This window comes from Cyanistes caeruleus, chromosome 17, assembly GCF_971803275.1.
Source record: "Cyanistes caeruleus chromosome 17, bCyaCae1.hap1.1, whole genome shotgun sequence".
In the NCBI taxonomy this organism is placed as follows: domain Eukaryota; kingdom Metazoa; phylum Chordata; class Aves; order Passeriformes; family Paridae; genus Cyanistes; species Cyanistes caeruleus.
This window is the reverse complement of record NC_141717.1, coordinates 14946474-14960357: the sequence shown is the minus strand read 5'-3', so window position 1 is coordinate 14960357 and position 13884 is coordinate 14946474. Positions and strand designations below refer to the sequence as shown.

The 13884-nt window shown below is 47.9% G+C and overlaps 1 protein-coding gene across 2 annotated transcripts; it reads left to right on the top strand.

The window, feature by feature from the left end:
• The first annotated feature begins 5199 nt into the window (after nt 1-5199).
• C1QTNF8 (C1q and TNF related 8) lies at nt 5200-12055 on the top strand. 2 transcript variants are annotated; one of them, XM_086854802.1, is made up of 3 exons: nt 5200-5438; nt 9297-9525; nt 10127-12055. In XM_086854802.1, the coding sequence occupies exons 2-3, from the start codon at nt 9309-9311 to the stop codon at nt 10672-10674; spliced, it is 765 nt and encodes a 254-aa protein (XP_086710928.1). In that variant the 5' UTR covers nt 5200-5438; nt 9297-9308; the 3' UTR covers nt 10675-12055. The 2 variants fall into 2 exon arrangements, with proteins under 2 accessions (XP_086710928.1, XP_023792702.2); XM_023936934.2 differs by lacking the exon at nt 5200-5438 and having other exon boundaries at nt 9135-9525.
• The last annotated feature ends 1829 nt before the right edge of the window (nt 12056-13884 follow it).

Here is a 13884-nt window from a genome sequence, read left to right as displayed (position 1 = left end):
AGCCAACCTTACATCAGAAATTAGATTAAAATGGGGGGAATTTAAAATTAATATTACTTGAGATGATCAATGCTCTTACAATGGGAGATAAAGTTAATCCCGAATATCTTTATAAAATAAATTAAGACTTGGAACAAAGTTTGGATTGGGTTTTGGTTTGGGGTTTGGTTTTGGTCTGATTTGGGATTTGTTTGGGGTCTGGTTTTTGTTCTAATTTGGGGTTTGGCTTGGGGCTTGGTTTTGGTCTGATTTGGGGTCTGGTTCTGGTCTAGTTTGGGGTCTGCGGCCTGATTTGTGGCTTGGTTTGGGGTCTGATTTAGGCCTGGTTTTGGTCTGATTTGAGGTTTGGTTTGGGGCCTGGTTTGGGGTCTGGTTTGCGGTCTGGTTTGGGGCCTGGTTTGGGGTCTGGTTTAGGTCTGGTTTAGGTCTGGTTTAGGTCTGGTTTGAGGCCTGGTTTGGGTCTGGTTTTGTTCTGGTTTTGTTCTGGTTTGGGGCCTGTTTTGGGGCCATCTCCAGGGCCCAGCTGCAGGGCCCAGTGCTTCTCATGCAGCACTTACAGAGTACACTGTACAATCATTTTTTCCCAGGATAAATCCACACATCCCACATTTGCAGGAACACTCCGAGCTGGATTCTCCTTCACTCTCCAGTGGCTTTTGAGTCGCACCTGATCAGACAAACCCTGCCTGAATAAATGATTTTAAAGCATTGAGAAACCACTTTTGGGAGTGGTGATCAGCGCCAGCTCTGTCCAAAGCTGTGCCAATCACTCTGGGGGATTATTTGGATTATTCCTGGTTTATTCCCCTCTTTTTTTGCTGCCAACTTCAGCCCTTGCTTTGTGCAACTGCCTGGCAATTCTCAGGTTCAGCAGGAAGGGAAACGATGATAAATAATTGTGCCAAAAAAAAGGACAAAGATTTGAGCTGCTCTGGAGGTTTGGGTAAAGCAGCAAATCCCACAAATTCCCTTTCAAAACTGAGGGAAAAGGGCTGGGTGAGGATGGTGTTTCCTGGCAAGGCTTTGTCAGGAATAGACACAAAAAGCATTTATTTCTAGCGAGAGTCCTTCAATCACAGAGGAAAAATGTGGGAAGAGGAGCTGCACAGAAATCCTTTCTGGATTTATAGAAATGTTTGGATCTGGCTTTAGGGGCTGAAAATTGAAACTTTTTGCCCTGAGGATGGATCTGTATGAAGGAAAATCCAGTGGAAGTGTTGTGCTGGTCCTTGCTCCTCACATCTTCCCGCGTCACAGGGAATGACAGGACAAACCCAGCCCAGCCACCTGCAGGAGAATCCTGGGAATGATGGCAAAAACCTCTTGGGAATTATGACAGAAATCTCCTGGGAATGCTGGTATAAACCTCTTGGGAATGATGGCAAAAACCTCTTGGAAGTTTTCTTTTCATTTTTTCCAATTTCTTGGGAATTCTGGCCAAAACCTCCTGAGAATGATGGCAAAAATCTCCTGGGAATTACGTCTGAAACCTCCCTTAACTGGTGTGGGTTGGAATTTGTGGCCAAGCTCTGCTCTGGACCAGGCAGGAGGAAGAATTTCCCTTAGGAAATTCAAGACGCCCATTTTATATGGAATGGGAATGGTTTGGGTTGGAAGGGACCTTCAAGCCCATTGAGTTCCAACCCCAACACCTTCCACTATCCCAGGCTGCTCCAAGCCCCATCCAGCCTGGCCTTGAACATTCCAGGGATGGAGCAGCTTTTCTGGGAATCTGTGCCAGGGCCTCCCCATCTCACTGCAAAAAAACTCCTGAATATTTCCTCCAAATCGATCCATTTTTCAGTCAAACCCTTTCCGTTATCCAATGGAGAATTCCTGTTTTTGGAGCTGCAGGACGAGGTGCCCTTGGCTGCCCGGCAGTGACTCGTGGCAGGGCAAGCTGTGCCCTCCTCCTGCTCCTCCAGGCGTGTCCCAGCTCCTTTTCCTCGGGAGCACAATGATCTTCCCTGACCTTCCAGCTCAAGCTGTTCCCACAAAAACAGGAGCTCCACAAAGTCCCTTTTGCACTGAGACTCGCAGTCAGATTGGGAAATTTGCCCGGGAAAAGCTTCACGAGCTCGACTCGGAGTCTTGGAGGATTCCTGGTCCTCTCAGGAATTTAAAATAACATTGAATATAAAATCTAAGGATCTTTTGGGATGCTGGTGAAGGTGAACAGGGTTCATGTCCTGTTTCAAACCCTCCCTGAGACACTGGGAATCAAATTATTCCCAATAATTTTGAGGATCCAGGAGGCTGGACAGGAATCCCTGGGAATGAACCCCATCCTGGCGCATCTGGAGCTGTGGGAGCCTCGGGTGTGTCCATCTGGAGGAACTGGGAATGACGGGACACAATTCCAACAGGGAATTATCCCAGGGCACCTCCTGTGCTGCTGCCCTGGCACTGAACATCCAACAGCCTCTAAATCCAGTTTGCAGGAATTCACTGGGATTCCAGGCTCCGGAAGAGACAAAGTCAGCCTCATTATTTTGTTGGGAATAGTGAGGCTTGGAATATTTTTAATCCACATGGAGCACAACTGGTGGTGCCCAAAATTCCGTATAAAGCTCAGCTCGGATGAAAACTCCCATGGATTAAATCCGGCATTCCAAGAAACAACAGCAAATCCCACATTCCCATTGTTTGTGTTATAAATTCAGACCACGAGCTCCTTGGAGAAGCTCCTTGGAGAAACCTTTGTTTACCTGGATTTTCTCTGCTCCAAAGTCCAGGAAATCGTGAGATTTTAGAGCTGTGAAGCCATTCCCACTTTTCCTGTCTCTCCAGCTCCTTCTCCAGCTTCCATGCAGCCTCTCTGGGGGAATTCTGAGGTGTCCAAACCTTCCTTTCTCCAGGGGAATATTCCCAATTTTCTCAGCCTCTTTCTGACCTGGATATTGTTGAATTCCCTCTTTTTTGGACTCTCCATCCCTCATTTTTCTGCACTGTTTTTCCTCCCACATGGACAAAATCTCTTTTAATTCCACCATGTAAACAGGAATATCCTTCCCTGAATGGGATTATTATTCCCAAAAAGAAAGCTGGCATTCCAAGAGGCAGAAATCCTGTTTATTCTGGAGACACCAGCTCTGCTTACATAAAATCCAGACTAAATTAAAAACTCTCATTTGAACAATCCTGGACAGTTTGGGACCAGTTTTCCAGGTTTTTAGACCCCCAAATCCTCTTTTGGATTTGGAAAAATTCCCTGTTTTCCCCTCCATGGCTGGAAGCTCCCAGCAGCAGCTGCACCCCCTGTGGAAGCAGAGCTGTGCCCATTCCAATTCCAGGTTTTTTTTGGCCTTGGAAAACTTGGAGGAGCCAGGATCCAGAGGGTGACCCATGGAGAGCTGGATACTGCTTGGAATCACCCTGGGAAAACGGGAAAACTCTGGGATCTGCTCCCAGTCCAGCACCGGTGCCACCAGGAAAGCCTTTGGGACATCCCATAATCGCTCTCCTCATCACTCAGGATGAAGATTTTGGAATTAAAAAATTAAATTTTATACTTTTTTTAATAAAAGAATTTACATTAATGAAAACATTCTCCTTAGAAAAATATTTTATTTATAAATAAGTTTTATTTATAAAAATATTTTGCTTTACTTCAACATTCCATAATCACTCTCCTCATAATTCAGGATGCAGATCTTGGAATTAAAAATTGAATTTTATACTTTGTCAATAAAATTGTTTCCATTAATAAAAACATGTTTTCTTATAATACCCTTCTTTATAAAGCTATTTTATTTATAAAAATATTTTATTTCACTCCAACATTCCATAATTTCTCTCACTGTCAGTTGGGATGCAGATTTCTGAATTATAAATTAAATTTTCATTTTTTATTTGAAAAATATTGCCATTAATAAAAACATTTTCTCTATAAAACCATTTTATTTATAAAACTATTTTATTTCTACGATTAGTTTATTTCTAAAACAATTTTATTCATAAAATATTGTGCTCATAAAATATTTTCCTTGTTAAAATAATTATTTATTTTCAATTTTTTAATTAATTTCTATTTAAAAATATTTTTTTTCATTAAAAAAATTAATCACCTTCTCCTTTCATTAAACTCTACCAATTCCAAACCATTCCTGACAAAACTCCTCCACCAAGGATTTTTTTTTTCCCTTTATTCCTCCCGGTTCCACCCATGGATTTAAAGGTTGTTTTCCTTCTTTTATTTGGAAAAGCTGTGTCAGCTTTTCCATGGAAACAGCCCCGCCTCCGCTCCAGGGCTGAGCTGTGGGGACAACTGGGAGAACTGGGAACACTGGGAGAACTGGGAACACCGAGGGCAAGAGGAAAGGAAAGGAAAGGAAAGGAAAGGAAAGGAAAGGAAAGGAAAGGGAAAGGGAAAGGGAAAGGGAAAGGGAAAGGGAAAGGGAAAGGGAAAGGGAAAGGGAAAGGGAAAGGGAAAGGGAAAGGGAAAGGGAAAGGGAAAGGGAAAGGGAAAGGGAAAGGGAAAGGGAAAGGGAAAGGGAAAGGGAAAGGGAAAGGGAAAGGGAAAGGGAAAGGGAAAGGGAAAGGGAAAGGGAAAGGGAAAGGGAAAGGGAAAGGGAAAGGGAAAGGGAAAGGGAAAGGGAGAGAAAAATAAATTCAGAGCCCAAAGTGACTTTAAATAAATCCCCAAAGTGCTTTTCCCAAGAAGGTGACCGAAAGAGCGTGGGCATGAAAATCATGGAATTCTGGAATGTTTTGGGCTGGGAGGGACCTTCAAGCTCATCCAGTCCCATGGCAAGGACAATTCCCAGCATCCCAGGCTGCTCCAGACCCCATCCAGCCCAGCCCTGGGCACTCCCAGGCATCCAGGGGCAGCCCTGGCTTCTCTGGGAAATCCATTCCAGCCCCTCCCAGGGAAGAATTCCTTCCCAATATCCCATCTACGTCTCCCCTCTTTCAGCAGGAAGCCATTCCCGCTTTTCCAGCTCATGCACAAATCCCAGAGATTTTATTGTGGCTTCTGTTTTTATCTTTTTTTCCTTTCTCCAGCTTCAAAAGATGCTGAAAACTCCCAAAGAAAAATTCTTTCCATGTGATCCCAGCATTTTCCCTCTTGGCTGGGACTCTGGATGTGGTTTTGGGTTCGGTGGTGGAGTTTTTTTCATCCTTTATTTTTATTTTTTTTATCCCAATTTTTTTTTTCACTTTTTATTTCCATCCCTGGGAGAGGCCCTGCAGAATTCCAGACTGGCAGCTAATCCTGAGGAAACCGGAGTGGGACAAAGGCGCAGGAGCCCGGCACAAGTTGGTGCAAGCAAAGAAAACCAGGGAATAAAAAAAATTCCTTTTTCCAAGGTTTCCTAAGGATCCTTCCTGACTTTCTGTGTTTCTCTTGGATCCCAGCACGGAGGCTGCAGCCTGCCCGGAGAACGGCAGCTGGGGAAGAGCTGGGCAAGGAAAATCCAGGGATTCTGAGGGTCGAGGTGAGTTACAGGCATCGGGATAAAGGGATCCTGTGGGATCACAGCATTCCCACCCTGCCCAGCGGATTCCTTGGGAGAAGCAGGAATGAAAGGGTTTGGAAGTGCTGGGCTGGAATCTGTCCCAATAAAAATTCCCTATCCCGTTATCCACCCCGGACACCCCAGGAGGGGGCTTTTCCCAGCGGGATGGGGATGGATCCCGTGTGGATCCACGGAGGGAGACGGGGCAGGAAGGAGCCGTTTCCTGGAGTCTCCACAGGCGTGGAAACTTTCAGGGAATTGCGCTCCTCCAGCGCTTTGGAATGTGCCGCTGGCTCCGGGATGGGAGCGCGGCCGGCCGGGATCCAGGCACCGCATCCTGCTGGGAAAATCCCACCCGGGACAACCCCGACGGCTCCTGGCAGAATTCCCAGCACTGGCAAATCCCGGGAAAGCTGCTTTTCCATCGGGAAGGGTGAAGGAGGGATCGATGCCGGCCACTTCCATCGGCGGGGTTTGTCCTGCGGGAGAAGCTGCCCTGGGAATGACTTTTACTGTAATTCCTGCTGAATCACCGCCTGCGCCGGCTCGGGAGCCGGGAATTCTGCCAGGGAGCCGCCCAGCCTGGAGCAGGGACAATTCCAGGACACTGCAGGGGTCAGAGCTGCGGGCAGGGACACGGAGAAGGAGAGAGGGAAGAGCTGTTCCCTTGGGAATCGGGAGCATTCTCCTGCTCCCTGTCTATTCCTTCGGGAATCCAGAACCTCCTCCTGCTCCCTGTCCCAGGGCAAGGTGGAACCTTGGGATAAAGGGAAAAGGGAAAATCTGTTCCCTCGGGAATTGGGAACATTCTCGTGCTCCTTGTCTGTATTCCCTCAGGAATCAGGAACCTCCTGCTCCCTGTCCCAGGGCAGGGTGGAACCTTGGGATAAAGAGAAGGGAAAAGCTGTTCCCTTGGAATCGGGAGCATCCTCCTGCTAGGGCAGCGTGGAACTTTGGGAATTTGCAGGAATCCAGGCACAGCCCCATGGAATTGGGTTAAATCCATCCAATCCTCCAGGTGTGCAGGGATATTTCCTTGGGAATTTCATCTCTTCCCACTCCTGGTGAATTCCCAGAGAATTCCCAGCAGGTGATCACCCCGGTAATTGCTGCTTAGGGAGGAATTCAGGGAATTACCCCCACTGGAAAAGGGCCCAGGCTAAAAAAGCACCAGAAAATTTAAAATAAACCGGATAATTGGGAAAGGAGCTGCAAATTCCCGGACAAATGTTCACCCAGGCATTGCAAATCCAGATGCAGCTCCACTCCTGGATCTCTCCGTGGCTGGATCCCGGTTTTCCCTCCACTCCTGCAGCACTTCCAGCCCCTCTTTTCCACCATCCCAGGGTTGGATAAACTCCCCGGGACAAGGACATCACAACAGGCAGTGGGAATTCCTAACCCACTCCCTTTTTGGGATGCAAAGATTCCTGGGAGATCTCAAACCACTTCTGGCACCGAGCAGCTCCTGAAGGATCTCCGGGATATTTTGTCCGACAGGAGCTGCCGGAGCTCGGCACCGGAATCCAGCAGCGTTTTCCTTGGAAAACGCACAAAATCCTCCAGTGTTTTGGGCTTTTCCACAAGGAGCTGCCCACGAAGAAATTTTAGATCCTCCTGGGGGAGAAAAATTAAACAAATCCCGGAGAAATCCTTTCCAAGAGGAAGCGCAGCGTCCGGACAATCCCAGCCCTGAGGATGCCTCGTTTCCTGCTGCTCCCGATCCAAGGAGCTCCGGAGCTGTGAGGAGCTTGAGGCTGGGGAGAAGATAAAAGGTAAAAAGGCACAACTGGGATATTTTCCCTGTCTGGAATGACGCCGAGCTTCGGGGCTGGCACATCCGTGAGTTTTCCGTCGAGGTTTTGGGTTTCACTGCGGGGTTTTCATCCAGGTTTGTCCCAAATTCAAAGGGGAGGCACCTGGTGTTGTCCATGAATTTAAGGCAAGGGTGGTCATGGATTTCTTTTCCAAGTAAAGCCCTAGGAATAACGGGAAGGAAAATATCAGCAGGAATTCAGGAATTGGCTCAGGGAATCCTGGAATTCCTGAGGTTGGAAAACCCTCCAAGACCCTCCAGTTCATCCCGGGCTGGTTTTTAGGATTTTCTGCCCATTTAATCTTCCCATGTTTCCATTCCCGGTTGGAAACTCAAAGACGGCTTTAAAAATTAATGGAAATTAAAAAGGATTGAAATACATGGAATTCAAGCCATGAATGCTGGTGGAAAAGGGGGATTGATCCCTCCTTCCACTGGAATGAGGTACAATTACAAATCCAAAGGTATTTCCAGTTCTGATGGATTTCAGGAAAGAACATTCCCTGCTCTCAGAGGGAAAATCATTCTTTTCCTCCCAGTAAGAATTTCTTGGATTTCCAGGAAGCTGGAGAGGTGTGACTGACACTCATTTTGGAGCAGGGAAGAACGGGAAGAAAACATTTCCCAGAAATGCTGCTCCAATCCCACTCCTGGCAGGATTTTCCTCCTTTTCTCCCCACCCCGGCTCATTTTGTTCCCAGGGAAGCAGCTCCAAGGCTGGAAGTTCTCCCTCCTTCCCTCCCTCTTGGTGTCCATGGAATGAAATCCATACAATCCATGAATCCTGGATTTCCAATGAATTCCAGGCCACCCAGCACCCCCTTCCCAACCAATTCCAGGAATTCCAGCTGGTGGAAGAGGAGCCATTCCCAGCCCAGGGTCAGCCCGAGTCCATCTCACTAATTGGGCTTTGGAGAAGATCCACGGAGGCATCGATCCAAGAAATCTGTCCTGGATGAGGCTCCACTGCAATCAGTGGAATGACACTAATTACACATGGAATGGGAATGAGTGTCCAATCTCCAGCTCCAATCCTTCCCTGGGAACAGGTCAGTGAGGAGCCAGAGAAAATTCCTCTTCTTTTCACCTGTTCCTGGGGAGGGATTAGAGCTGGTTCTGGGAGAAATCCAGGGAAAAAATGCCTCAGATGGAGAAAAAAGAGGAATTTTCTCCCAGAACCATCTCCAATTTTCCTTAGAACCAGGTCAGTGAAAATTCCTCTATTTTCACCATCTGAGACGTTTTGTCCTTGGATTTCTCCCAGCATCCAGAACCTTTGGAGCTCACCAGGAGCAGATGAAAATCTAACAAAGGATTCCCAAACCCCAGGGTTTGTGCAGAGCAAATCCCACTTCGGTCCAGTTTGGTGCAGCTCTTTGGGTTCCCATTCCACACATGGGAAAATCCAACTGGAAAATACACCCAGGAATTCTGGTTGGAAGGGAATATGCGAATGGATAAACCACGGAAAGAAGTCACCAGCAAGAGGCTGCTGGAGAAGATTTAAAGATAGAAATTTTTATTTCTTTTTGCTTTGTTTTCCTTATGGGCTCTTCCTCTCCCCAAAAATCAGGTTTTGGCTCTATATTTAAATGGAGCCATATTTAAATATTTATTAAATATATTTAATAAATTAGAAAATTCCATATTTTGCCCTTAATTTGGATTTTTTGGGATACTGAGGCACCAAATAAACCATCGCTTTTGCCTTTTCCGCAGAAATTTCCCATAGGGGTTGTTCCAAGAGCTTTTCCAGCGGAGTTTCTGCTCCCAGCAGGTTTTATTTGGCTTGTGATTTTTTTTGTCCCCGTTGTTTTGTTGACCTGATGTCCCTTGGCAGCTGTCACAGGTAACTCCAGCCAGGAATTGCCTTTTCCGGCGCTCCGAGGGGCACCATTCCCACCCGGAGTCTCCCGGCGCCACTCCAGGATCCGTTAATAATTAACCCCAAGGAAAGCACCGGCCAGGTGGCCCTGATTGGGATCGCCCCGTTAATGGTTTGTGTTCCCTCTCCTCTCCAGCTGCTCCTGAGGATGAGCGCCGTGATCCTGCTGCTCCTGCTTTCCGCCGGGAATGCCGGATCCCAGCCGGACAAGGCTCTGCCCAGGCGGCGCCTCTCGTGCGTCAGGTGCTGCGGGCCCTCGGAGCAGCCCGTGTCCATCTTCTCCCAAAGGTCCGCCAGGATGAGCGGCGATCCCCAATATTCCCTGCCCAAAATCCAGCCCACCATCGACATCACCATCCTCAAAGGTGGGTGTGGCTCACCCCCGGCCTTCTCCTCGCTGCTCTTCCTTGGTCCTTCCCTACAGCGAAACTCAGCCCCAAATTCACAGCGAGGTCAAGGGGTGCCCCAAAGTGCCAAGAATAAGGTCAAGGGGTACCCAAAATGTGCCCCAAAAAGGAGGTCAAGGGATGCTCAAAATGTGCCCCAAAGTGACAAAATGAGGTCAAGGGGCACCCGAAATGTGCCCAAAATAAAATCAAAGGGTGTCCCCAAAACGTGGTGGTGCCCAAAGGTGCCCAAAAGGAGGTCAAGGGGTGCCCAAAACAAGGTCAAAAGGTCCCCAAAATGTGGGGTGCCCAAATATTTCCCAAAGTTAATCCTTCTGGGGATTAGGAAGGTGCTGATATCGGATCAATATTCCCAGATTAATCCTTCTGGGGATTGGGAAGGTGCTGATATCCGATCAATATTCCCAGATTGATTCCTCTGGGAATTGGGAAGCTGCCGATACCTGACCAATATTCCCTGGCTGGGCAAACAAAGCCCCAGCAGCTCCTCCGCTGCTCATCTCCAGGAACCCTGGCCTCCCACCCTGGCATTTCACCCGCTTTTCCCTCACCCTGGCAGGCGAGAAGGGCGAGATGGGTGAGCGGGGATTCCCCGGAGCAGCCGGGAAGGCGGGAGAGCGAGGATCCCGCGGCCTGAGCGGCCGGAAGGGCCAGAAGGGCCAGCCCGGCCCCCAGGGCCACTCCTGCAAGCAGCTCTTCGCCGCCTTCTCCGTGGGCCGCCGAAAGCCCCTGCACAGCTCCGACTACTTCCAGCACGTCACCTTCGACACGGAATTCGTCAACCTCTACCAGCACTTCAACATGTTCTCCGGGAAGTTCTTCTGCTACGTTCCGGGGATTTACTACTTCAGCCTCAACGTGCACACCTGGAACTTCAAGGAGACCTACGTGCACCTGATGAGGAACGAGCAGGCGGCGGCCATCCTGTACGCCCAGCCCAGCGACAGGAGCATCATGCAGAGCCAGAGCCTGATGCTGGATCTGCAGGAAGGGGATGAGGTTTGGATCCGGATGTTCAAGAGGGAGCGGGAAAACGCCATTTACAGCGAGGAGTCGGATGTTTACGTCATCTTCAACGGGCACCTGATCAAACCCGCCCTGGAGTAGGAGCTCCTCAGCTCCAGGGCGAAGCTTCAGCTCATCCAGCGGTGTCTTCCCTCTAGAATTCCCTTTGGAATGGTTGTAGCCCTGGAAGAGCTGGTTTTCCACAGCTGCGTGGTGGATCCAAGCTGTGCAAGAATTTCAGAAGGTTCCCTGCTCCCTTTGTGGCTCCTCAGGAACATCCCTGGAGTTTGTCTGATTGACAGCAAAAATGTTCCCTTCTTTCTCTGCATCTCCCGTTCCATTTGGAATATTTGTAGCCCTTGGAATGGTGTTTTTCCCATTCGTTATGGATGGAGGGGACTCTCCCAACTGCACAAGAATTCCAGAAGTTTTCCAGCTCTCCGTGCAGCCCCTCAGGAACATCCCTGAAGAGTTGCCAGGTTGGCAGCAAAACTTTCCCTTCTTTCTCCAGATCCCTCATTCCATTTGGAATTTCTGTACCCCTTGGAAGCGTGGTTCTCCACCCCTGTGTGGATGAAGGTGACTGTTCCACCTGCACAAGAATTCCAGAAGGCTCCCAGATCCCTGCAAAGACCCTCAGGAACATCCTGGAAGATTCTGCCATGTTGAGAGCAAAAATTTCACTTTGCTCTGCGTCTCCTGTCCCATTTGGAATATTTGAAGGGTGGTTTTCCCCCATCCCATGGAGGGAACTGTTCCACCTGCACAAGAATTCCAGAAGATTCCCAGCTCCCTGTAAAGACCCTCAGGAACATCCCCAAAAATTTGCCAAAATTTTTTCTCATGATTCCAGCAGAATGGTGGAATTAGAGAAATGGCAGCACATGGATTTGGGAAAGCTTTTCCAGGGAAACAGAACTCGGTACCACCACAAGCTCCGGAGAAAAACTTCCCGTAAGAACATCCAACCCGGCTGGGAATTGGAACAAAACAGTGGGAATTTGGGATTTTCCAAGCTGGGATTTCAGGCTGTGCTCCCCTCTGGACATTTCCATTTTGGAGCACCATAATTTCTGGAAAATGGAAAAAAGAACTGGAAAGGAAAAGGATTTTTTTAAAATTATTTTTATTTTTAGGGATTTGGGATTTTTTTTTTTTCCCCAGAAATTACCATCTTGGAGCACCATCATTTCTGGAAAATGAAGGAAAAACTGGAAAGGAAAAGGAACTTTTCATCAAGCAGTGATTTTTAGGGATTTGGGTTTTTTTCTCCTAAAAAAATCATGGATAGAACCATGGTGCATGCAGCAAAATTCCATCATTTTATCCCATTCCTTATTTTCCTTTTTCCCAGTCTCTTCTTTTCTTCCCAAACCTTTTGTACAAAGAATCCAGGGAAATTCTTGCCAGGAAAACCTTTCCATGGATCTCACCTCCCCCAGCTTTGGGAAAAGTAGATGAAATAAAGATTTTGCTTTCAGTACCTGGGGTTGTTTCTCTCTTTTCCATGAGTTTTTCCATAACTTTTCCACATTCCCTAGCTAAAAGCACCACACCGACCCTTGGAAAATCTCTGGGGACAATTTTAGCTCCTTTAATCCAAAGAATTCCCAAAAGGAAGCTGTCACCAACTCCTTTTCCTCTAAATTAATCCCAGACCTTCAAGATCTCCCACCTTTCCTGAAAACAGGGATTTTTAAGTAGAAAATTCTGGATAAAAATGGATCCCAAGCCTTGAAACCTCAACTGTGCTCCTGCTTCCCTCAGCCTGCATCCTGAAAGGAAGATCTGGGAAATTTCCATCATTTTCCATCATCTTTTTCCCTCCTTTTCCGACTTCTAAATCCTCCCTTTCCCATCCCTAGGTTGGAGAACAAATTCCCAGCTGGAAGTGCTGCTGGCAGGAGCATTCCCAGATGGTCTGGAATTCCTCACCGATCCAGCAGTTTCCCCACAGTTTTGGCTCATTCCCATCTCCCATTCCCTGCAGTGGTTAAAATGACAATTCAAAAATTCCCTGATTATTGCCAGGGCTGGAAAAATCCCACCCAGAACCTGCTCGATCCACGGAATTCTGGAGAATTCCCTTTCTCCCTGGAAGCAGCAAAAATCCATCATTTTTTATCCCTGAATAAACACATCTCCAGGAGAGATGTTTGGATTTTAGAGCCCTCATGACTCATCCCAGTGCCAGAAGCAGGGAAATCATTAAATCCACATCGATTCCAGGGGCACAACGACCTTTCCAAGCATCCAAAGGGATCCACAGGATCCAAATTATCCCTAATGGCCTAAAAACGGGGAATCTCAACCTGGCGAGGTTTTGGGGGGGAAACTGGGATATGTCAAAGCTGAATGTTCCCACTTCCCATATTTTAAATCCCTTTTCCAGAGCTGGACACCCCATTTGGGAAGGAAATTTCCCTAAAATCCGACTTAAAGCTCCCCTGCTCTGCTTGTTCTGCTCCCTTTATTCCGGGAATGTCACAATCCCACATTCCCAGCTCCTTCCAGCGCATTTTGGGGATAAAGAGGGAAATGATTAAATCCACATCAATTCCAGGGGCAAAATCCAAAGGGTGCCCACAGGATCCTGATGGCCTAAAACCCCCCAGGAATCTCAACCTGCCGAGGTCTTTATTTGGGGAATTAATTGGAATCTCTAAAAGCTGAATATCCAAAGATTTTCCCATTGACACCTTTCAAAATCCCTTTTCCAAGGCTGGAATCCCTAAAATCCAACTTCAGCCTCCTCTGCTCTGTGTCCTTCCTCTCCCTCTATCCTGTGAATGCCACAATCCCTCATTCCCATCTCCTCCCAGCCTATTCTGGGGATGAAGAGCTTGTTTGGGTGTGGTTTCATCCCTCTGGATGGATTTTTCTTGGGAATAACAACAGGCACCGGTGCCTTGGGCAAACCCTTCCCTTCCTCTCTCCAGGAGGAAACTTGGGATTTACGACAGGAACGGCGAGATAACATCGAGGCCGATAAGGGAACCAGGCAACAAATCAGGCTAATGGATTGCCTCTGGATGAGTGGAATGGGATTTAATGACTCCAGCAAGGATCTATCCGCTCCCAAGGATTGGGAGGAAATGCAGGAGATGGGAGGGGAAAATGGGAAAACAAACAGAGAGAGCTTCCAAGCCAGGGAGCAATCCCGGCTAAAAGCTTGGATGGAGACTTTGGCCTTCCACACCCTCCCTGCAGGCTGGGAATGGCAATTCCCAAAGCCAGGACAGGCTGGGAATGGCAATTCCCAAAGCCAGGACAGGCTGGGAAAGGCGATTCCCTAAACCAAGACAGGCCAGG

What these genes read in the sequence shown, in the direction of transcription:
- C1QTNF8 (XM_023936934.2), top strand. Translation starts at nt 9,270, where the DNA reads ATGGTTTGTGTTCCCTCTCCTCTCCAGCTGCTCCTGAGGATGAGCGCC. An exon ending in CGACATCACCATCCTCAAAG is followed by an intron (nt 9,526 to 10,126) that starts GTGGGTGTGGCT and finishes TCACCCTGGCAG; the next exon opens with GCGAGAAGGGCGAGATGGGT.